The sequence below is a fragment of the Emydura macquarii genome, unplaced genomic scaffold, assembly GCF_026122565.2.
Source record: "Emydura macquarii macquarii isolate MOO-44397 ecotype Brisbane River unplaced genomic scaffold, CSIRO-AGI_Emac_v2 contig_629, whole genome shotgun sequence".
NCBI classification, from domain to species: Eukaryota; Metazoa; Chordata; order Testudines; family Chelidae; genus Emydura; species Emydura macquarii.
Genome location: NW_027130766.1, coordinates 9,377,890 through 9,397,908, shown reverse-complemented (window position 1 = coordinate 9,397,908; position 20,019 = coordinate 9,377,890). Strand labels below are relative to the sequence as shown.

Genomic DNA, 20,019 nt, shown 5'->3' with positions numbered 1-20,019 from the left:
CGGGACTGCCCTGCTGGGGATGTGAGGTTCCTGGTGCTCCAGTGACTCGCCCCGCGCAGCAGCCGCTGAGGGGGACAGGCACTGGCTCCACGGGCGCTCGCTGGTGGGGCCGGCAGTTGCTGCAGCTGAGCCAGACGCCTCCCTGTTGACTCGCTGCCTCTTGGGGGCAGAGGCCAGGCACTGGAGGGGGAGGCTCTGGTGTGTGGTCCCCAGCTCTGAGCTTTCCATGGGTCAAGGAAGTAGCTGTGTAGCCTCCACTGGCCCCTGTTCCCCCCAAGGCTGTTTCTGGGCCTGGATCTGACCCTCTCCTCCCCCATCTAGCCCGCAGTGGAAACACGGGGACTGTGCCATCCGGGCTAGGCCCCTGCCTCCTGCCGGCAAAGGACCCGTTTCTCGCCCCCGTGCAGGGAAAACCTCCCGCCCCGCAAGCAAACGCAAGGCTGGGGTGTGCTGAACTCTGTCATTCTGCCTTTATTTGTCAGTCAACAAAACATTGGTTAAAAATAAATTGCCCAGTGGAGCCAGGCCTTGGGGTCAATCAGTGCATTTCTGCACCGCCGGCTCATCACGCTGCAGCGGGTGCCCTGGCGCTCCGCCGGGCGGGCTGTTCTCAGCGGGGCTAGAACCGCGGCCCCCAAGCGGCAGGCTGCGGCCCGTGCCCAGGACACTCTCGCACGTGGAACAGCGACACTGGTTCTTTTTGGTTTTTATACAAACAGAGAATAAAAAAATGAGTGTGTGTAATCGACTGGCCGGCACCAGCCATGGCAGGAGCCGCCCCAGCTCCGAGCAAGGTGTGGGGGTGCGCGTGCATGACAGCGAGCGCCAGTGCGTGTAGCAGCCGGGATATTGCACGGGAGCGGCTCCGAAGGCACAACGGGGCCGCCTTCGGATGCGCTGTATTGCTGGGGGCAGTTCATGGCTTTTGCTAAGCGCGTACGCGAGGGGAAAGCTAGCGGGGAGCGTCGCTAACTGGACCCGTGGAAGACCAGCCTGGCAGCCCAGGTGCCTGTTACAAAGTGTGAGATGGCCTCAACCGTGTCTCCTCCAAGGGGACGTTGAGAAGGCAGGGGGTTGGCAGCCCCCCAAACGCGCCCCGACCTGGGCTGAGATGGTGGTGCCGGGCGGGGTGCCTGAGCCTGTATCATCACCGGGGCTGCCATCCCCTCCAAGCGGCCAGGAGAGATGTGAGCAGCTGGGTCCAAGGGGCAAGTGCAGGGGTTTGCTCTGCGTGGCCAGGCGTCACCTACCTTCCGCGGGGTGCACGGGGTGTGTGACTGCGCGAGCCGGGCGCTGGGCGCCGTGTGACTCGAGGAGGAAGACGTGGCCCCTGCCTGGGCAGCGGTCAGAACAGCGCGGGCAGGGGGGGGAACGAGCTGCCGCCCCAGGCTGGGGCTGGGTTCTGGCAGTTCTGGGCTGCTTGGCCCTTTGGTCCGGCAGCGCTCGGTCCCCTCCAGCACCATGCAGGAGACCCTTGCAGAGCCGGGGACTGGTGCCAGCGCCGGAGGCATTAACCCCTTCCTCCCCCCCAGCCAGTGGCTATTCGCCTTTCGCCTCCTCCAGGATCTGGGGCAGGTTCTGTTCCTTGTGCAGGGCCAGGGGCTTGGCGGGGCCGTGGTAGTCCTGGACGGCTTTGGGCTCGTTGGTGTGGTACGAGCCCTTGTAGCGGTGGTGGTAGAGATACAGCAGCAGCAGCCCGGCCAGGAGCAGCACCAGGAAGGTCACAACTACTGGGGAGAAGGAAACCAGGGTGAGTGCGTCTGGCAGCTGTGGCCTGAGCCCGAGGCTGGGTGGGGCTTCTCCCCCCACCGCCCCGGGGCGTCCCCAAGAGACGGGGCTGGGCCCAGCCCAGCTGCTCCAAGCGGGGCCAGCGCAGCCGGAACCGAGTTCTCAGCTCACCCGCGTGAACTGAGCTGGCAGCACCAGCCCCCCACACCCCCCCCCCCCCCCCGAGTGTCTAAGAGCCCCGTGGGGTGAGGGCAGCAGTGGGGCAGCACGAACGCCCGGCCGAGTCACTCACCGCCCATGACGATCCCGACCCAGCCGTCGTCGTGCACGTGGGGGAACTCTGCAGGAGACGGAGCAGCGGGATCAGCGGGACCCCAGGGAGCAAAGACAGACAGGTAGGGACCAGGGCAAAGGCTCGGTGGGGGGTCAAGCACCCTCCCCCGAGCACACATGCATCCTGCCCATCCTCAGGGGGAGGTGTTGGGGCCAGGACACCCCAGCCATAGGGCGGGAATGCAAGGACCTGCCCTGGGCCCTGCTCCGCCAGCCCAGCACAGCTGCCCAGGGCTGCAGGGCCCAGCCATGGGGCAGACAGGAGGCGAGAGGGCTGCTGCATTCCCACAGCGTGTGCATGGTGCAGCTGAGGCTGGGCATAGAACCCAGGAGTCCTGGCCCCAACCCACCCATGTGGGGGTCTTTACCTGTGCCAAGGTACCAGGGGTCCATTTCGGGGGGGATGAGCATGCCGCTGAGGGGCATGGAGGCGCAGTTGGACTCCACCAGCTCCCCGTTGATGCGGTACGGGGCCAGCGCGGAGCCGGGGCGGAAGATGGCTTTGAGGGGCATGATGCTGTTGAACTTCACCCCCGACAGGCAGCCGGAGAAGCCGGGCGTGTTGTACTTCTGGATCTCGGGGTCGATCACGCCTGTCTCTGCAGGGCCACAGACAAGACGGGGTTAATGGGGATCTGGGGCCACGTCTCCCCCATGCATGGGGCCAGAGCTGGGGGGGGCCAGGGATATCCCCAAGGGGGAGAGGGAAGCAGGCTGGTTAGGGCGTTTCAGCTTCCATGAGCCGTGGGGCAGGTGAGTTCCCAGCCTGGCCACCGTGACCATCGCCAGGGGCCCCAGAGCTGCCAGGGGGCAGGGCCCTTCCCCTGGGGGGCAGAGGATGGGGAGTTCCCATCAGGAGCCAGCATGACCCCAGGGCCCTGGATGAAGTTGGGGGGTAGTTCCTTAGAAACTCTAGGGGGCTGGAGGGGGCCAAGAAGAGCCCCAGGGCAGAGGGGGCAGGAGAGTTCCCTGGAGACCCTGGGGGGCAAGGACAGAGGCAGGGCAGTTCCTGGGGGGTGAGGGGGAGACGGGCAGTGCCCCGGGGCCCTGCCTACCCATCACGCGCCCCAGGTACAGGTTCTTGGGCGAGTCCAGTTTGCTGTCCACGAACAAGGAGAACTGCTGCTCTGTGACGGGGAAGTAATCCACCTGGGGGGAGAGCGAGCCCGCTCGTCAGCTCCCGCCGGCCGCAGCCCCCCTGTGATCCGGGGTCCCGGCCACAGCCCCAGTCCCCCTCCCCCCCCGACAACCCCGCCTGGCAGCCACCTCCCTGCCAGCACCCACGGGCCCCCGCCGCCCCGGCCGTACCTGGGTGTAGAGCGTGCGGTGCAGGCGGGTGATGTTGACGCGGTGGGGTCTCCCATCCGTCACGGGCGTGGTGCTCAGCGGGAAGACGTAGGGGCTGGTGCCCAGCTGGTACCGCAGCTGCAGGATCCCTGCCAAGGCAAGGCCCAGAGCAATGAGCCGGGCCCGAGGGGTGATGGTGCCCAGGCCAGGGGCGAGGCGGGGATGGGGGACGCCCCGTGGTTCCATGCGCCCGGGAACACGCCAGGCCTGAGCATCCCTGACGGGGAGGGGGCGTCAGCTCTGGGCCAAGCCCCGGGAAGGCGGGGAGAGGCGGCCGCTGGGGGAAGGGCTCCGGGAAGGAGGGCGAGGAGGGGCTCCCCATCCCGCTCACCGTCCTCCTGGATGAGCACGGCCAGGTAGTCCCTGCGGAAGGAGCTGACGTAGAGCAGCACGGCGGGCGCGGCGCTGGTGCGGAAGCTGAAGCTGAGTTCCTCGCTGGTCAGGTTGTAGCCCGGCAGCGGCTGGTGCACGAGGCTGGCGAACTCGCGGGCGGCGGAGAGCGCGGCCGACAGGATGGTGTAGCGCACCCAGGTGCCCGGCTCGAAGTAGCCCCCAATGTCTGCATGGGGAGCACGGCGGGAGTGAGGGGGACCTGGCCCGAGGTGGGGGGGCTGCATTCCACAGCTGCCCCCCCCCAGGCTACAGGACCTACCCTGCTCCCAAGCCCCTGGGACCCCGCAGCGCCCCCAGCAAGCTTGCCCCACAGCCGGGCTGTACAGCTCCACTCACTCTGGCCTGCAGGCAGGCGGCTCTGACCCCACACGCCCCTCCCCCCCCCGCAGTCCCCGGGCGGTGCAGCACGGCGCGGTGGCGCTCACCGCGGTTGCAGAAGTCCCCGTCGAAGGCGGAGAGGCTGCAGTTGCAGGTGTAGTAGCTGTAGCGCTCGACGCAGAGCCCACTGTTCTGGCAGGGCACCCGCGGGTGCTGGCAGTGGCCGGTGCAGTTCACCCGCACGCCCTCCGTCTCGTTGGCCTTGCCCTCCAGGTTCAGTGTCAGCCCGTTCATGCGCAGCGCCCGCAAGCAGCCCAGGAAGGGATGCAGCCGGTGCTCGGCCGAGCCTGGGACGGGAGGCAGAGCGCGTCAGGCCTGGGGCACACCAGCCGCAGCATGGGGAAGGCCGGCACTGCCAGGCTGGGGTCGACTTGGTCACAGGGCCAGTGACCCCGAGGCAGGATGGGCACAGCCCCACAGCTCTGCCTCCACCGGGGCAATTGGCCATTGCCCCTCGTTAGGGGCCCTGCTGGGAGCTCAGAGCCTGGGAACACCCCAGCCCCCAGGAGAGGCCCCGATTCTCACCTGATGAGGACACTGAGGCACTAAGAGAGGAAGGGACATGACCAGTGTCGCAGAGGGAGTCAGTGGCACAGCTGGGGATAGACCCCAGGAGTCCTGGCTCCCAGCCCCCCCTGTTCTCACCACTACACCCCACTTCCTTCGCAGAGCTGGGGATAGACCCTAGGAGTCCTGCTCTCACCACTAGCCCCTGCTACACGCACGCTGACTCTGTGAGGAGAACAGGAGGATTGGGGGAAAAGGGGGCACTGGGGGAGGCCTGGAGATCCTGCCAGCTGCCTAGCACAGCCAAAGGGCCAAGCAGATTTGCAGCTCCCTGTGGATCACATCAAACAAAACCACAAACAGCTGGTAACAACAATCCTTGCCCCACAGCTGTGGGTGGTGCTCAGCCAGCAAGGAGCGGTGGTGAGGCCCGGCCCAGCCCTATTGAGTCTGCTCCATGGGCGGGCACCAGCCTGCGTCTGCCAAGCCAGAGGAGAAAGGTACTTTGGGGAGAGAAAAAGGAGAGAGGCAGGGCCCCTGGCGTGGGAGAAGGGGAGCCCCATGGTCAGAGAGGAGCGTGGAAAGGGGGCACAGAACCACTGGCAGGAGGGAGCTGCAGTGGGGGGATTGCAGGGAGGTCTTGCAGGGGCGGAGGGAAGCTGAAGCCTGGGCGGCTGTGAGCTGGGTGCTGCTCTCCCGGGTCATTCTTCTGACTCTGGCCCCCCTCGTGCTATGCACGTCTCCCCCTGGGGTCACCATCCCCTCGGGGCCAGGGCGTGGGTGCTGGCCTGTCTTGCTGCCCTGCTCTCCAAGAGGCAGTGGGCGAGCACAGCCCGGGCACTGAGGGAAGCTGCCCAACCCCGGGGAGACCCAGGCTGAGGTGTCGGGACAAGGGAGCTTGGCCCCCGAGGGTCGGGGCAGGGGTGCTGCCAGGCACTTTTCCATCGCTTGGCTCCTGGATTCCCACTGACCCTGCACCAAGCGGGTTCTGAACGGGGCTGCCCCGCCTCCCAAAGGGGTTACGCCTCTGCCAGGGGCTGGGCCCATGGGGAGCTGCCGGGGGGGCTGGAGCCCAAAGACCCTCTTGGAGCAGTGGAGCTGCGGGGCTTCCCCTTGCAAACCCGGGAGCCAGGGCCTGGCATGCTAAAGGGGGCCTTGTCCCAGGCTGGTGCGAAGACCTGAGCAGAACCCCCTTTAAATCCGGGACACCCCTCATTGGCTGAGTGGCAAAGCAGCTGGGGGCAGCCCAGTGGGGCCGTGAGCCTGGCTCGAAACCAGCCATGCCAGGGGCAGGACTCCTGGGTTCACGCGGGGCATGCCCGGTCTCTGAGCGGAGGAGCGGGACCGTCCACCCTTGGCTTGGTGGGCTGGGGGGGGGCCCTGAGCCATGTGCTGGGACCAGCCCACGGGGCCGACCCCTGCGCTCACCGACGTGGAGAGGCCTGTCAAACTCCAGCCGGACGAAGCTCTGGGGCGGGGCCGCCCGCACCACCCAGGGCAGCTTGTCCACGCGCAGCCGCGCCAGCTTCACGTTGATCTCGGCCTTCACCTGGTGCCACTCGTCGTCGCTGAAGGGGACGGGGGATTTCACCGTCAGGTTCTCGTCCCCGTTCCCGATGTCGTAGACGAAGGCCAGCTCCGTGGTGGCTGGGGAGCAGGTGATGTCAGCGCCCGGGAGGCTCCCTGCCAGCAGCATCCACCCCTGCGCCCCCATCACCCCTCAACCCCGACCCACCGCCCCCACCTGGGCCCCGGTCACCTGCCCCCTCCCCCGGCGGTTCTGCTGGTGCCCCTCAATCCCGACCCGCAGCCCCAAGGCGGCTCCAGGTGAGTTCTGGAAGATCCAGCCCCGCGCCCCGCCCCGGCCCCGCCCCGGCCCTACTGTTCAGCTCGATGCGGATGTAGCTGCGGCAGCCCGAGTTCTCCAGGAAGACCCCGGCCGGGGCGCTGGTTCTGAAGTAGAAGGAGATGTCCAGGCTGTGGTTGGCCTGGAAGGGGGGGAAGAGGAGGGAGCTGCCTCTGCTGAAGGAGACGGTGTTCCAGCTGTTCCCTGGAAGAGAGCAGGGCCAGGGTGGGATCCGGGCCCCACAGCCAGCAAGGGGGCATCCAGGGCCCAGCCCCGCTGCAGCGCCCCGCAGGGCAGAGACCCGCCGCCCCCATGCCCCCCACAGGCACTCACGGTCCCCGTAGCAGCGCAGCGGCCCCAGCAGGAACTGGGCCTCGGAGCTGGAGCGGTTGGTGTCTCCCACCACGACCTGGGTGACGGGCAGGTGGTCCACGAAGTTCAGCAGCCCCTTGTCCGTCCTCCTGGAGCCGGCGGGGGGGCGAAACAGCCCGGGTCAGAGGGGCAGGAGACCCTCCGCTGCTGCTCCTCCCCTGCCCCCTGCCTGCCCTCCACTTCTGCTGCCTCCTCACCCCCTGCCCCACTGCGTCGTGCTGCTCTGTCCCCCCCTGCACTGTCCCACACCCCGCCCCACGCTGCTGCTCCGACCCCCACGCTGCCCCATGCTGCCACATCACCGCAGCCACCCCGCCCTGCTCCCCACACGTCCCTCACAGCCACCCCCTGCTGCCGGTCCCCCCCCGGGGCTCACCACTGGGCGTGGTCAGCGTCGCAGTTGCAGAAGTGCTGGGGGTCGGCGCAGCTCTTGTCCAGGCCGCAGGCGCAGCGCCGGACGCCCGGCGGGGAGCCCCCCCAGTAGTAATGGCGCTGGGCGTGGCGGCCCATCCAGAAGCTGAAGGGCAGCCCGTCTGGGGACAGGACAGAGTCGCGGGTGAGGCGAGCGCAGGGGCGCAGCCTGCCGGTGTGGGGCTGGGGGTGCAACGGGGGCAGCGAGCCCAGCCTGGGGGTGCTGGCCTGTACCACTGGCTGGAAAGCAGCCCCAGGGCCTAGATGGCGCCTGCCCGGACCCCTGCCCGGGGGAGGTGGAGAGGGAGGGGTAAGGACCATAAGCCCCCCACTCGTTTCCGGGCGCAGGGCGGTGACCCGGAAACTCCCCTATGACCTGCCCCCCGCCACAGGGCAGGGCAGAGACAAACACCCCCTCCAGCCCCCGGCAGGGCAGCCCCCGGCAGGGCAGGGCCACCCCCTCCGGCCCCGGCGATGCTCACAGGGCGTGTTGAGCAGGCGGGAGCTGTAGCAGGAGAACTCGAGGCGCTGCTCGCAGTACTCGGAGCCGTTGGCCAGGGCCTCCACCTCGGCCCAGGAGGCGTTCCAGTACTCCACCGCGCCCAGGAAGGGCTGGTCCAGGCTGGAGCCCGTCACCCGCGTGGCATAGTGTCGGTTGTGCCGGATGATGGTCCAGGCCCGATCCTCTGGGGCCGAGGCGTGGGGAGAAAGGATGGAGTCAGCGAGAGAACAGCCCCTCTGCCCCAGACAGCCCCCCCCAGCCCAGTCCTGCCTCACTCGGGGGGGGGGGGGGGATGGGGGCAGCCCCCTTCCCTACCACTGGCCCTCTGAGGGCCCCTCTGCAGGCCAGGGACAGTCGCTCTTGGGCCAAGTTCCTCCAGGAGCTGGGCTGCGACCCCAGCACACTGGTGCTGCATGAGGGGACGGCGCTTGGTCACCATTGCCTAGGGCGAGGTGGGAGCTGGTGCCCCCAGAGGGAAAAGGCTGGGGTCCGTTCCCAGGCCCCTGGCTGTCTCCCCTTCCCGGGGTCCGTTCCCAGGCCCCTGGCTGTCTCCCCTTCCCGGCCGGCTACCTCGGATGTCGCAGTAGACGGTGAAGGGTTTGAGGGGCCCGCTGCCGTCCGGGTCGATGGTGAAGTTCCCTGACGTTTTCCCACTGAGCCGATATGCATCACATGACTCTTTGTACAGGGCTGGAACGGGCAAAGCAAGAGGCTGCGATTAGCACGGCGAGCGGGGCTGGGGCAGCCACGGGGGAACCGCTGCAGGGCCGGGCTCACATTTGTGGCAGGTCTCTCCCTTGTATCCCGTCAGGTCGCAGACGCAGGTGAAGTCGTCCCAGGACTGCAGGCAGCGGCCACCGTGCTCGCACAGATTGGGGGTGCACCTGGCGGGACGCAGACAGCTGAGGCGGGCCAGGTGCACAGACCGCAGGGGAGGGACCGCAGGGTTTCCAGCCACCCGGCCGAGGGCGTCTGCCCTGACTCCAGCCATCGGCAGAGCTGCCCTGGCAAACCCGTCTCAGCACAGCCGGACCCAGGACAAGTCGCACTCAGGCTGGTGTTAAACACGCAGCCCGGCCAGGACCCTGACTGAAAGCGGGGGCCCCGTCGGGCCGGGCGCTGCACGGGCAGGCTCTGCCCCGAGGAGGTCGCTGTCTGAACACAGCAGAAATGGGGTGGCTGAAAGTCGGTGGCAGGGCAGAGACTCGACCCCAGGTCCCTTTAGGCCCAGCCCCATGCGCCTGCCCCACATGTGCGCTAGGGCTGGCTCTGGGGCAGCTGCTCCAATGGCCCAGCGCAGACACAGCCTGGCTCCGGGCTCGGCTCGGCTGGGTACCTGTGGGGCACGGTACCTGTCGGAGATGCCGCACATGTCAAAGAGCACGTTGGAGAACGTCCCCAGCCGCTGCTGCTTCAGCAGCTCCAGGTCCACGAGCTGGTTGTCCACGCTGATGGTCTGCAGGCAGCCGTGGAAGGCTGTTTGGTTGGAGCGACAGCCGGTGATGGCGGCGGGTTTGGGGCAGCCTGGAGCACACACAGGGGTGGGGTAGGGTGGGGTGGGGTGAGTGCTGCCTGCTGTCCGCCCCCCATCCTGCTCCCCCCAGCCTGGGCTGCTCACCTCCGAAGAAGTACTGGGTCCCGGTGCGCAGCTGGAAGGGGTGTGCCACCCGGAACTCGGCCCCGTCATTGTCGTCGATGGTGATCACGGCCGAGCCGTCCCGCGCCACCAGCTCCACCAGGTGCCAGAAGCCGTCGTTCAGCCGGTACCCTGGGCGGGGAGGGGAAGAGGGGGTGCGCGTGGGCACGCAGGCGGCTGGTTCCATCCCCCCTGCACCCGAGGGGGGCCTGAAACCCCAGCAAGTCGCTTGGGGGAGACAGGCCCTGCCGATCCACCCTCCTCCCCCGGACCCGCTTGGTTCGCTTAGCAGACGGTTGCGGGTGCCTTGATCCCAGCCTGAAAGCGCCTAGAGGGGGACAGACGCTGGCTAAGGGGCTCTGCAGCTAGCAGAGGAAGGGCTGACGGTCCCAGGCTGGCAGCTGAGCGTAGACAGACTGAACACAAGGTAGAGACTGTCACGGGGCGAGCAATGAACCACGGGAATAGGAAACCGGGGGTCCTGGCGGAGTCTCTCTTGGGCAGTTTTGGTCTCACAAGGGGCTGTGTTTCTGCTCTGGGGATTAACTTGGGGAATCTAGGAACCTGCGGCGAACTCCAGCTTCTTCCGGCCAGGCTGGGCGATGGAGACGTTGACCTGGCCGTTGCTCAGCACCATCTCAAGGGAGCCCAGGTGCTCGGCGAAGCCGGTGTACAGCAGCAGCCCCACCGTGTCCCAGGAGCGGAACTTGAAGCTGACAGAGAGGCGGTTCCGGCGCGGGATGCCCGGCACCTGCAGGTAGTTGTTGATGCCGGCGAAGGTGATGGGCGTGTAGGGCTGGTCCTGGCAGTAGTGGCTGACGTGGCCCTGGGCATGACCCCACAAGAGTTGGTGAGAGCCCAGCCCCCTGGCACTGCCGCCTCCCCTCTTGCTGCCCGGGCCAGAAGTGGGCCCTGCCCTGGGGTTCTCGGGGATCCCGGCAGGGCCTGAATCCCCAGGGCTGGCCAGTAACGCACCCCGCTGCAGGGCAGGGCCCAGCTGGGACTCCCCTCGCCAGGGAGCTGCTCTCAGGGGGAGGCTCCGCTGCCTGCTGGGTGAGTCCATGTCCCAGCAGAGCCCCGGCTTGTGCAGGATGCTGCCGGCTCTGGGCCTTGGGCCCGGTGCAGGAGGGAGGGGCTGGTGCCAGCATCGACTCCCACACAGCCGGGAATGGCCCAGGGCAGGATCCGAGGCCAGGGCATGGGGGGGCCAGTCCAAGGCCTCCCCTGGGCCCAGAGGCAGCACCCCCTTCCCCAGGGAACCCCGCTGCCCCCTTGGCCCCTCCTGGATTTGGGGCATCAGGAGGATTGCGGAGAATCCTGCAAACGACCTGCCGCTACGTGGGGCTGGCTCCCAGAAGCCGCTCACCACTGGGGGCTGGATCCCCTGGCTGCCTCCCGATCTCCATCACACAAGGGCGCCGTGGGCAGGGGTGACCGAGCAGGGCCTGGGGCACCTCCCTGAAGACCGGCTGCCTGGCAGGACCCTCCCTGAGAGGCTGCTGGGGAACATTTCAGCCTGTGGCCCGTCTCGTGAGCCAGACAGGCCTCCGCACTGAACTGGCCCCGGCCTGGTGACAGCAGCTGATGGCCCCAGGCCCAGGCTGACCTGCTGCTATTGATCTGGGGCTGGCTGGCTGAGAGCCAGAGCAGCCAGTTCCTGGCACGTGGTCACTGCAATCCTATCCGGGCTCGGGTCACTGGGCTTCATCCTGGCAGCCGGAGATGCCTGCCTCGCAGCACGTCCTGGGACAGCGCCCGTCGAGGCCAAGGGGACCCCCCGTGCGCTCCCCCTGCTCCCCAGGACGCCCCCCGGCCCCTTTCCCTCTGCCCCCCGGCTGCCTGCGCCCCACACCTCGAAGCGGACGTTGGCCGTTCTCCTGCGCACCAGGTCGGCGAGGTGGACGCCGTTGAAGACGATGTTCTCCATGCAGCCCCGGAAGTTCTGCCTGTAGAGCAGGCTCTGGTTCTTGTGACTGATCACGCCGCCGAAGAACAGCTGTGGGGGCCCAGGGATCAGGCTGAGCCGGCACCGCCAGGCAGGGAGAGGACCCCACGGGCCAGGCTCCCAGGGATGGGGGTATCCCCATTAGCCCCCTCCCAGCACAGAGCCCCGGGGGGCAGGGAGGGGCCTGGTAATGAGCTGCCAGTGGCTTAGCCCCTGCTCCCGGCACTGAGCACGTTGCACGGCCACAGCTTGACCCACCGGGCCCCGCTGCCCACGGTGACAGCACGGCACCTCTGTCCCCTCGGCACGGCTCCTGGCAGAGATGCTGGCCCCCGGGCCGGGAGACTGGGCAGAGCTGGGCGTTTCCCTCCAGCTAGTGCCCAGCCGGGCCGTCCCCAGGAGCCCCCCGCCCCCGACTCTGCAGCCCAGCTGTGCAGCAGTGCCCGGCCGACCCCGCGCTCACCTCGCTGTCCAGGTCCAGCTGCTCGAAGTCCCCGCTGCAGCGGAAGTGTTTCAGCTCCCCGTCCAGGCTCAGGTTGACGTGCTGCCCGTAGCGCTCGATGCGCAGTGAGTGCCAGTGCTGGTCGTCCAGGAGGCTGCCCACCGTCGCCGTCGTGTGCCCCCGGCCGGAGAGCAGCGGGCTGCTGCCTGGGGAGGGCGGCCGGTCACCCTCCTGTAGGCAGGGAGGGGCGCCAGGCCTGCCCCGTGCTGCTAGGGGTCATCCCAACCCCTCTCGCGCCACCCAACCCCCCTTCGCCCTACAGACCCGCCCCGCTGCCCCCCATCCTGCCCCGCTGCCCTGCCGCCCCAGGACTGCGCAGCTCCTCCTAACCCCCATCCCCAACGCCCCTCCTTAGCGTGGAGCCGCCCCTGCCCTCCGCCCGGCCCAGCCTCACCTAAGCTGATGTGCAGCAGGAGCTGGGCCTGCGACAGCTCCACCGTGATGTAGTCGCCCTGGGAGCTCTCCCCGTGCATCAGCAGCCCGTCCCGCTCCAGCGTCTTGAAGCTGAAGGTGAAGACATCCTGGAGGGTGCGGACGGTTTTGCCGCGGAAGCGGTAGGCGATGGTGTCGTCCCCGTCGAAGTACAGCACGTCAGAGCCTGGGCGGCGAGATGCAGCCTCACCAGGGATGCTGGGCCAAGCCCGCCTGCACCCGCCACCAGTCCAGCCTCCCTGCAGGGAGCCAGCCAGACGGGGCCCGGCCCTGCGGAGAACAAGCTCCTGGTGCCCCAGCCAGAGCGAGGTTGGGTGCAGAGGGCCAGGGCGCCAGTCGGAATTCACAACCCTGCCCCTGCGCTCCCCCCGAGAAGTGGAGCAGCTGAGAGGCCTAAATATTGTCCGGGGAAACCTGGCCTGCTGGGAACGAAGGCAGCTGGGCGGCATAACTGCCCCTGCAGCCCGAAGGACGCAGGAAGGAGCCACTTCAGTATTGCCTGCGTTGTGCAGCCCCGCTTCCCACGGGGCTGTGCCAATCACTGAGCACAGCACAGCCTCTCGAACCCAGGAGCCAGGCCAGGCCAGGCCAGGTTTCCCAACTGTAGGAGGCAGCGAAAGAAAAGGTGTCGCCCGATGTCTGTAAACCGCTACTGGGGGGTTTCTACTTGTGTCAAGTTTGTGCTGAAGTGTCAGGATTGGCTGGCCACACGAGAAAGCCTGAAGGTCCCTGCCGGGTTTTGCGTCTCACCCCCAGTCATTATTTCCCACTGTTTTATTGCCAGCTGGCTGTACGGGTTCCACTGATGTCAGACCCGCCCTAGCGCCGGGGGATTCTAGACAAGGTCTTGCAGGGGTGACCCCCCGAGCCCTGCTCACATGTGTTGCTCTCGCTAGAGCAATTCTCAGGACTAAACCGGCACAGAGGCTGTGGGCTTGGCTAGTGCGCGCACCCCGTGGCTGGGATGAACGTGTGTGGGTTTAAAACAGTGGTTCTCAGCCAGGGGCACATGTAGCCCGGGGCACACGGGGGCTTCCCGGGTGCATCAGCTCAGCTGGAGACTTGCCTGGTTTGACAACAGGCTAGGTCAAAAGCAGGAGCGAAGTCCGTACCAACTCAGCTTTCATCCAGAGGCTGACTTGTTCACACTGCTCTGTGGTGTGCACACTACCGGCTGAACCGGGAGTGCAATATTTATACTCCAGCTGGTTCATTTCATAGTGATCTGCTAGCAATGAGAGAGTCCGAAATCGCTCCCTGAGCCGGTGCTGTGACACCTGGATTTTTCAGTCTGATTTTGGAAGCAAGTCGTCTTTAAGTGAGAGGGAAGTTGGGGCAGGTGAGACAAATCAGGCTCCCGAGAGCGGGACAGTCGTCTGGGAAGGTTGAGAACGAACTGGTTTAAATAGCGTGTGATCTGCAGTGCAGACGGCGCAGCTGACGGAAGGGCCAGCTCCTGGGCTGTGAGCCGGGAGTCCTGGCCCAGAAGTGCCAGCAAGCAGGGAGTTTCCTGGTGTCTATACCAAGGCAGTGGACCTTTAAAGTGACGGGAGGGGCCAGTTATCCTGTTCCAGGGGTCTGGAGTAAGGGAAAGCAGACCCCAGACCCGGGGCAGAGGAAGATGGGCCCAGAGAAGAGGTGGTGCCTGGCAGGGCAGGTAGAGAGAGAGCCCAGGCCATTGTTCCTTGGAGGGCCCAGGCCCAGGCCCAGGCGCCATGGAAAAGCTCCCCACACCCTCAGCTGGGTTTGGCGATTAGATCCCCTGGGCAGGGCCCAGGGCGGTCAGGCGGCTCCAGCCCAGTCAAGGAGGGAGCTGCTGAGAAGAGGCAGCCTGGCCCCAGACCGGGCCCCAGCAAGGAGGACTGGGCACCCCCGCCCCGGAGGGAGTCTCCAGCCCAGGGAGCCGGCACTGGGCGCCCAGCACCTCGGATCCGGAAGGGGAGCTGGCAAACCTGAGACGATTGGACCCCAGCGAAGGGGACGATGGTTTAAGAGGCTCTGGTGAAGGTGAATGATTCTGGGGACTCCGTGGGAAACTGAGGTCAGAAGTCTGCAGAGCTACCCTGGGTCACGAGGGGGGCCCTGGGCTGGTCCCTGTCTAATCCCCCCAGGGCTGTGTTGGTGTTTTACAGGCCAGGAGGGGGCAGTGGGAGGACGGGGAGTGGGTCCCCCGGAGCCCCGGGAGTGGGGTGTTGGGGCCGGATTCCTGGGGAGCTGGGCGGGCTCCATTTTACTTCACCTCCATATCCCCCGAGAGCCGCTGGGCTGGACAGGGGGCCCCATGCCCGCCTGCGAGGAAGAGACCCAGCGCCAGCCCAGCCAGTTGCCTGCTCAGAGCCTTTACGCTCTCAGCGAGAACCTGCAGTGCGGCCCGGCCCTGGCGCCTGGCGCCGGTGGCTCCCCCAGCCCGGCTCACTCACGGTAGGGGCAGCCGTAGAGGCCCAGCCGCAGGCCGATCTTGCCGCGCGGGTTCCAGGCCAGGGGGATGATGCGGATGTAGCGAGCCAGGATGGGGTAGTGCAGGTCGTGGCGCACCACGCCGCTCTCATTCACGTTCCCAAAGAACGTCTGGTGGAGAGAGACCCCCCGTCAAAACAGAGCCCGCAGCCTCACCACCCCTCCCCAGGGGTAACCCAGGGGTAACCCAGCCCCCGGGGCCAGACACAGACCTTGCTAGGTTGTAGCCGCTGCGAGCCTGGCTTGTCCCCTTTCCGGCAGGGCCCAGCACCAGCCCCTCAGAGGAAGGCGTTAGAACCCCACAGTGGCCCGCACGCTAGGCCTGGGCCAGGAGTGACGCTCCCTCCCACGTCTCTTAGCATGAACTGTGGTAACCCTATAACCGCCCAGCCCCCCCCTTTGAAGCCCTGCTGAGTTCTTGGCCTCACCGCCATCATGTGGCAAGGAGTTCCACAGGTCAATACCCCAGTGGTGGGAGCGCTCCCCCCTGGATCAGTTGTGAACGTCCCCCTATCAGCGACTCTCCTCTCGTTCTTGTGCCACAGGGCGAGAAAGTCAGCAGCTCCCATTCCCTCCTCTAGCCTGGGCAGGATTTCACCGATGTTTGTCCCGTCCCCTCAGAGCCACGTACAGACGGGGGGGCTCAGGACCCCGGCAAGGCGCTGGTGGTCACGGGAGCCCCCGCCCCCGATGCAGCAGCCGTGGCGCCTTACCCAGTTACTCCCTAGCTGGAAGAAGGGCTTCCAGCTGCTGGGGTGGTCCCCATACAGCACGATGTAGCGCGTCACCCAGTCGTACGTGTTGTACGTCCCCTGCGTGGCCACCGCGTTGATCTTGTGCTTCTGCATCAGGTCGATCTGGAGCCAGGGCTGCTTGTCACTGGGGTCCGGAGACCAGCCGCTGCTGCCTGCGCGAGGGGCCTGGTTAGAGCCGGGTGCCACCCCTGGCTCTGCCTTTCTGCCCCCTGCTCAGCTCAGACATGGAGCCAGAGGCACCTGGGTGCTGGGACCAGAGCCGCACAAGGGCATCTGCGGGCTGCCCCAGGGGACCCATCGCAGCAGCCACAAGGACCCCAGAGCAGCGTGGCCAGATCCAGGCTTGTTTGGGCTTTGAAAGAGGGGAAATAAGGGGCGGGTCCCATAGGAACCCTGCTAACTTCCCCCCTCTGCCCAGGCCCGGCTCTGGAGCATGCGGGGACCCTCCCTCCTTCGCCATCAGCATCTGCATCCAGGCCACTGCTGGGGGGTGGTCTCCAGTGATTCCACAGTGGCGGGGACAGGCTTGCTGGGCCCCAGATGCCAGCAGGGCCCAGGCGGGCAGGACTCACTGTGCAGCCGGGCGAAGCTGGACGAGTAGAAGATGCTGTAGCGGGAGGAAGCGCCGATGGACGAGGAGTAAAGGGGCGCGACCAGCTCGTCGTAACAGTGCGCTGTAGGGAAGAGGCTGCGTTAAAGCCTTTTGCTGGCCTGGCCCGGCTCCGGCCTGGGCCCTGCTGCCTGTCGCCAGCTGAAAACCAGCCGCTGGTGCCCTGAGGCCGCTGGGCCTGACCCATGTCTGTCCCCCTGGCTGGGCAGCAACACAGCCTGGTCCTTCCAGTGGGGCACCCTCCCTTCCTCACCCCCCGTCAGCCCTCGGCTGAGCCTGCCAGCCAGGGCAGGTCTGGACACCCTGGCAGGAGGGACTCACTGGGGCCACGGGAGAGCATGAGACAGGAACGGCTGATAGTCTCTGCGACCCCAGCAGCTGCCCAGTGCAGGCAAGTAGCTAAGATGCCCCCCTGGCAGGGGGAGGGTAACCCAATAGCTCCCCCCAGCACCTCCCTGTGACAGCTCAGCCCCTGGCTGTGCCGGGTCAGAGTAGAGCCCAGGGCCAGGCTCCTGGCCCCCCTGTGGGACCTGTGGGCTGAGTCTGCTCCAAGCTCCCAACACATTTAGCCCCCCCAGTTCACCAGCATCCCGTGTCATGCCATGCATCCCCTTCCTTCCCCATGCAGCGCCCGCAGGCATGCCGAACCAGGCCCAGGGGCAGGCTGCAGCCTGGCTACGGCTCGGGACAGCCCCTTACAAAGCCCTGGAGATGGAGGTGCCAGAGGCCCCGGGGCAGGCCGTCTGTTGGGAGCAGGCCTCGCGGGGATCCGTGGAATGAGGGGCACACGCGATGGGCCAGGCAGCTCCTATAGCCAGCAAAGTAAGTGTGAAAGGCTCCTGACTCCCAATGGGCCCGGGGGGGCGGGGGGGGGAGAAGCCCCTGGTGCTGCCAGCCTCCCTGCAGGCTGAATGGGACTGAGAGAAACACGGGGCCCAGGAAGATTTTCATACCAAACCCCATGATCTATGCACTGATTACCCAGCGTTTGTGCATCCCTCCCTCCAACTCTGCTGCTACCCTGGAGCCCTTCCCCAGTCTATGCCACGTGCCGTGTCGCCCCCCATGTTCTCACAGGGGTTCCACAGTGAGCTATAGACTCCGGCCACTTCCAGGCCCCTGGAGCCAGCAGGGGGAGGCTGCCCCAAACGCAGGAGAGGGCAAGGCCAGCTGTGGGGGGCTGTGAGACGCCATGGTCCCAGGGCAGCCAGCAGGGCAGGATGGTGCCCGCTGGGGCTGTTTAGCACTAGGCAGCGCAGCTCGTGCCCCAGAGACCTTGACCGTGGGTCTGCCCCAGGCAGGGCCCCAGGGCTCAGCTGGGGAGTGTGCCCACACGGCTTCGCACGTGGCTCTGGTCCGCTTCCATCTGCTCTTACTCGCCCTCTTCTTCCTTCCCACTGCAGAGTGCCGCCACGCCCTGCAGGCTCGGCTCAGCTGCTGCCTGCAGCAGCAGCAGGGGAGAGATCCCGGGGCCAGCATGGGGCCGACTCCCCCTGCCCACCCTCCGTCACTGGCCCACTCTTTACTGTAGAAGGGCCAGAGCAATGCTTCCTGCCCCCAGCCTGGGGCTGCCCGGGGACCTGGCCCGCTCCCCTTGCTCCCGGAGCTGTGGCTGGAGCAGGGTGCCAGGCCCACAGGGCAGGAACTCACAGACACAGGCAAATGGCAGCTCAGCCCAGGCCCAAAACACTGTGAGCAGCTGCAGGGAAAAGCCCCACCAGACTGTCCGGACCGGCCTGGGGTGGTTCCCCCCTGGGGCACTGCTGAGCACCCGACCCACCGCAAAGGCAGGGCGTGTGGGAGCCGCTTTGAGAGCAGAGGCCCTGGCACCCCACACCAGCTGCCCCACACCAGCCAGCATGGCAATGACCTTGCAGCCGGGCTCCACTGCACAGGGGCAGCAAAATGAGAGGGCCAGGCAGCCGGAGACAGCCAGGGCCACATGGCTCTGCCGTGCCGCCGTGCCCCCGGCCCCGCAGCATCTCAGCTCCAGGCAATGGCTGATTCCAGGGAGCCGGCCGGGGAGCAGTAACGTGCTCACAGCTGCCCGCAGGGGCTGGTGGGCCGCCCGGCGCCCTGGGCTGGGCAGCGCTGCAGGGATGGAGCTGGGGAGAGCCAGGCTGGGCTCCGGGCTGCAGCGAGCACAGGCAGGTGCTGCACTGGGCTGGGCCCGGCCGCTGAGCATCCACCCGCCGGCTGCGCCGCATCCCCGGCAGGAGAACGGGACCGGTCCCAGCCCTCCGCAGTGGGGGACCAGGCGCTGGGGCCAGGGCTCCTGGCTCCTATTCCCGACCTTGCCACCACCCGGCTCGGTGACCTTGGGACAGTCCCGTCCCGTCCCCTGGCCGTGCCTCAGTTTCCCTGCCTAGACAGCGGCGGGGGCCGGCTCCCAGGGCAGTTCCAGGGAGGCCGGGGTGTGCTCGGGGCTGGGAGCGGCGCGGCGCGGCGGCGGCGGGGCTGGCTGCGGCAGGGCGCCCCGCATTGCGGTCCGGAGCCGGGCAGATCCCCGCGGCCGCGGGACTTACGTGCCGGGCAGCGCCTGTCCAGCGGCAGGACCCCCGCGCAGGCTGCGAGGACAAGGCAGAGCAGGCGGCTGCCCATGCTGGAGCCGGAGCCGGAGCCGGGCCGGGGAGCGCTCGGGCTCGGTCTCGGTCTTGGTGCCGCTGCTCAGCCCGGGGCGCGCGGCGCATCCCCCGCCTGCCGCCCGAGCCCGACGCTGCAGCTGCTGCACGCGCCGATCCCCGGGCCCCGCGCGTGCTCCGCTCTGCAGCGGCGTCTCGGGCGGGACGGGCGGGGAGGGCGGAGGAGTGCGCGGGGGGATGGGCACGGAGCAGGAGGATGGGGGGCACGGAGCAGGGGGATGGGGGGCACAGGAGGATGGACACGGAGGACACGGAGCAGGGGGATGGGGGGCACAGGGGGTGGGGAGCTCCCACTTCCATGCAGCTGAGCCTGTTTTCAGAAGTGGCCAATGACTGGGGTGCCCGGGAGGAGACCCCCCAAGGGCTGGGTTTTGGGGGGGGCCCAGCTCTTTCGCAGGTCTCAAGCTTGCCCCAAATGGCTCCTCCCCCTGCACATTTAGGCTCCGAGGAACAAGAGGCTTTTCCTGGCAGCTCCCCTGCCCCTGGCTGTGCCTCCCCCTGGGGTGCTGCCCCCCCTCTGCCTGCTGAGGCCAGGCTGGGGACGAGGCCAGGCACAGGGCGCCTTGTTGGTGGATCTGGGGGAGTCTGTTCTGGGGGCTGCCTCTGTTCCGGACACAATGGGGGCGCAGGGAGCAGGCAGGGAAGTGTGCCTGGTTCATAGGAGTTGTGTCTGGACGGGGGGCCCAGCGATGTGCCCGGAGAGCTGAGGGTCAGGGCACAGAGGGGCTGAGCCCCCAAGCCAGGGATCCTCTCCCAGAGAACCCCACTGGCCCCCCACCCCCGGTGCTACGTCAGGCGGGAGGCGCAGAGGGTTGCGCAGGGCTGGGCCTGGCCCTTGCAGGTGTGTCAGACTCGGATGATGAAAGCAGGGCAGGGGACGGGGTCCATGTGGACGTAACTGGTGAGGCCAGGCACGGCAGGTGGGAGGGGAGGCCCAGGAGTCCATGGCAGGGGGCGGGTCTGCAAGAGGATCCCTCCATAGGGACGTGGCCCAGGAGTGCCGACATCTGGGTCTCTTCCCCACAGACAGGCGTGTGCAGGAATTGAAATGTCTGTGCTCTTGGAGGGGCCCGTTCTGTGTCCCCCCCGCCCCGAGCTGTTAGTTCCTGTCTGGGCCCCAGAGGAGTGTGCGCCCTCCCTGCCAATTATTGGGGGGTCTGTGCCCTGCTTGTCCCCCTTTGTGCATGCTGCTGCCCACAGCAACAACTCCCTCCTTCCCCCTC

The 20,019-nt window shown here is 67.4% G+C and overlaps 2 protein-coding genes across 5 annotated transcripts; one reads left to right on the top strand and one right to left on the bottom strand.

Annotated features, from left to right (window-relative positions):
* Positions 1-446: 446 nt before the first annotated feature.
* On the bottom strand, positions 447-18,766 carry CNTNAP1 (contactin associated protein 1). 2 transcript variants are annotated; one of them, XM_067541380.1, is made up of 24 exons: positions 18,680-18,766; positions 16,117-16,218; positions 15,503-15,696; positions 14,753-14,900; positions 12,295-12,498; positions 11,862-12,046; positions 11,306-11,449; positions 10,018-10,279; positions 9,436-9,585; positions 9,170-9,341; positions 8,595-8,701; positions 8,388-8,507; positions 7,798-8,001; positions 7,281-7,437; positions 6,866-6,993; positions 6,569-6,736; positions 6,115-6,333; positions 4,227-4,466; positions 3,740-3,967; positions 3,370-3,497; positions 3,117-3,210; positions 2,430-2,660; positions 2,021-2,068; positions 447-1,730 (listed from the first exon to the last, which is right to left on the bottom strand). In XM_067541380.1, the coding sequence occupies exons 1-24, from the start codon at positions 18,753-18,755 to the stop codon at positions 1,540-1,542; spliced, it is 3,900 nt and encodes a 1,299-aa protein (XP_067397481.1). In that variant the 5' UTR covers positions 18,756-18,766; the 3' UTR covers positions 447-1,539. The 2 variants fall into 2 exon arrangements, with proteins under 2 accessions (XP_067397481.1, XP_067397482.1); XM_067541381.1 differs by having other exon boundaries at positions 447-1,727.
* Positions 5,116-18,641, top strand: LOC137148513 (uncharacterized). Of its 3 annotated transcripts, none has more exons than XM_067541388.1 (3): positions 5,116-5,186; positions 16,783-16,976; positions 17,558-18,641. In XM_067541388.1, exons 2-3 carry the CDS (start codon positions 16,947-16,949, stop codon positions 18,521-18,523), a joined length of 996 nt encoding a protein of 331 aa, XP_067397489.1. In that variant the 5' UTR covers positions 5,116-5,186; positions 16,783-16,946; the 3' UTR covers positions 18,524-18,641. The 3 variants fall into 3 exon arrangements, with proteins under 3 accessions (XP_067397489.1, XP_067397487.1, XP_067397490.1); XM_067541386.1 differs by lacking the exon at positions 5,116-5,186 and adding an exon at positions 10,004-10,210; XM_067541389.1 differs by lacking the exon at positions 5,116-5,186 and adding an exon at positions 14,325-14,339.
* Positions 18,767-20,019: the final 1,253 nt, after the last annotated feature.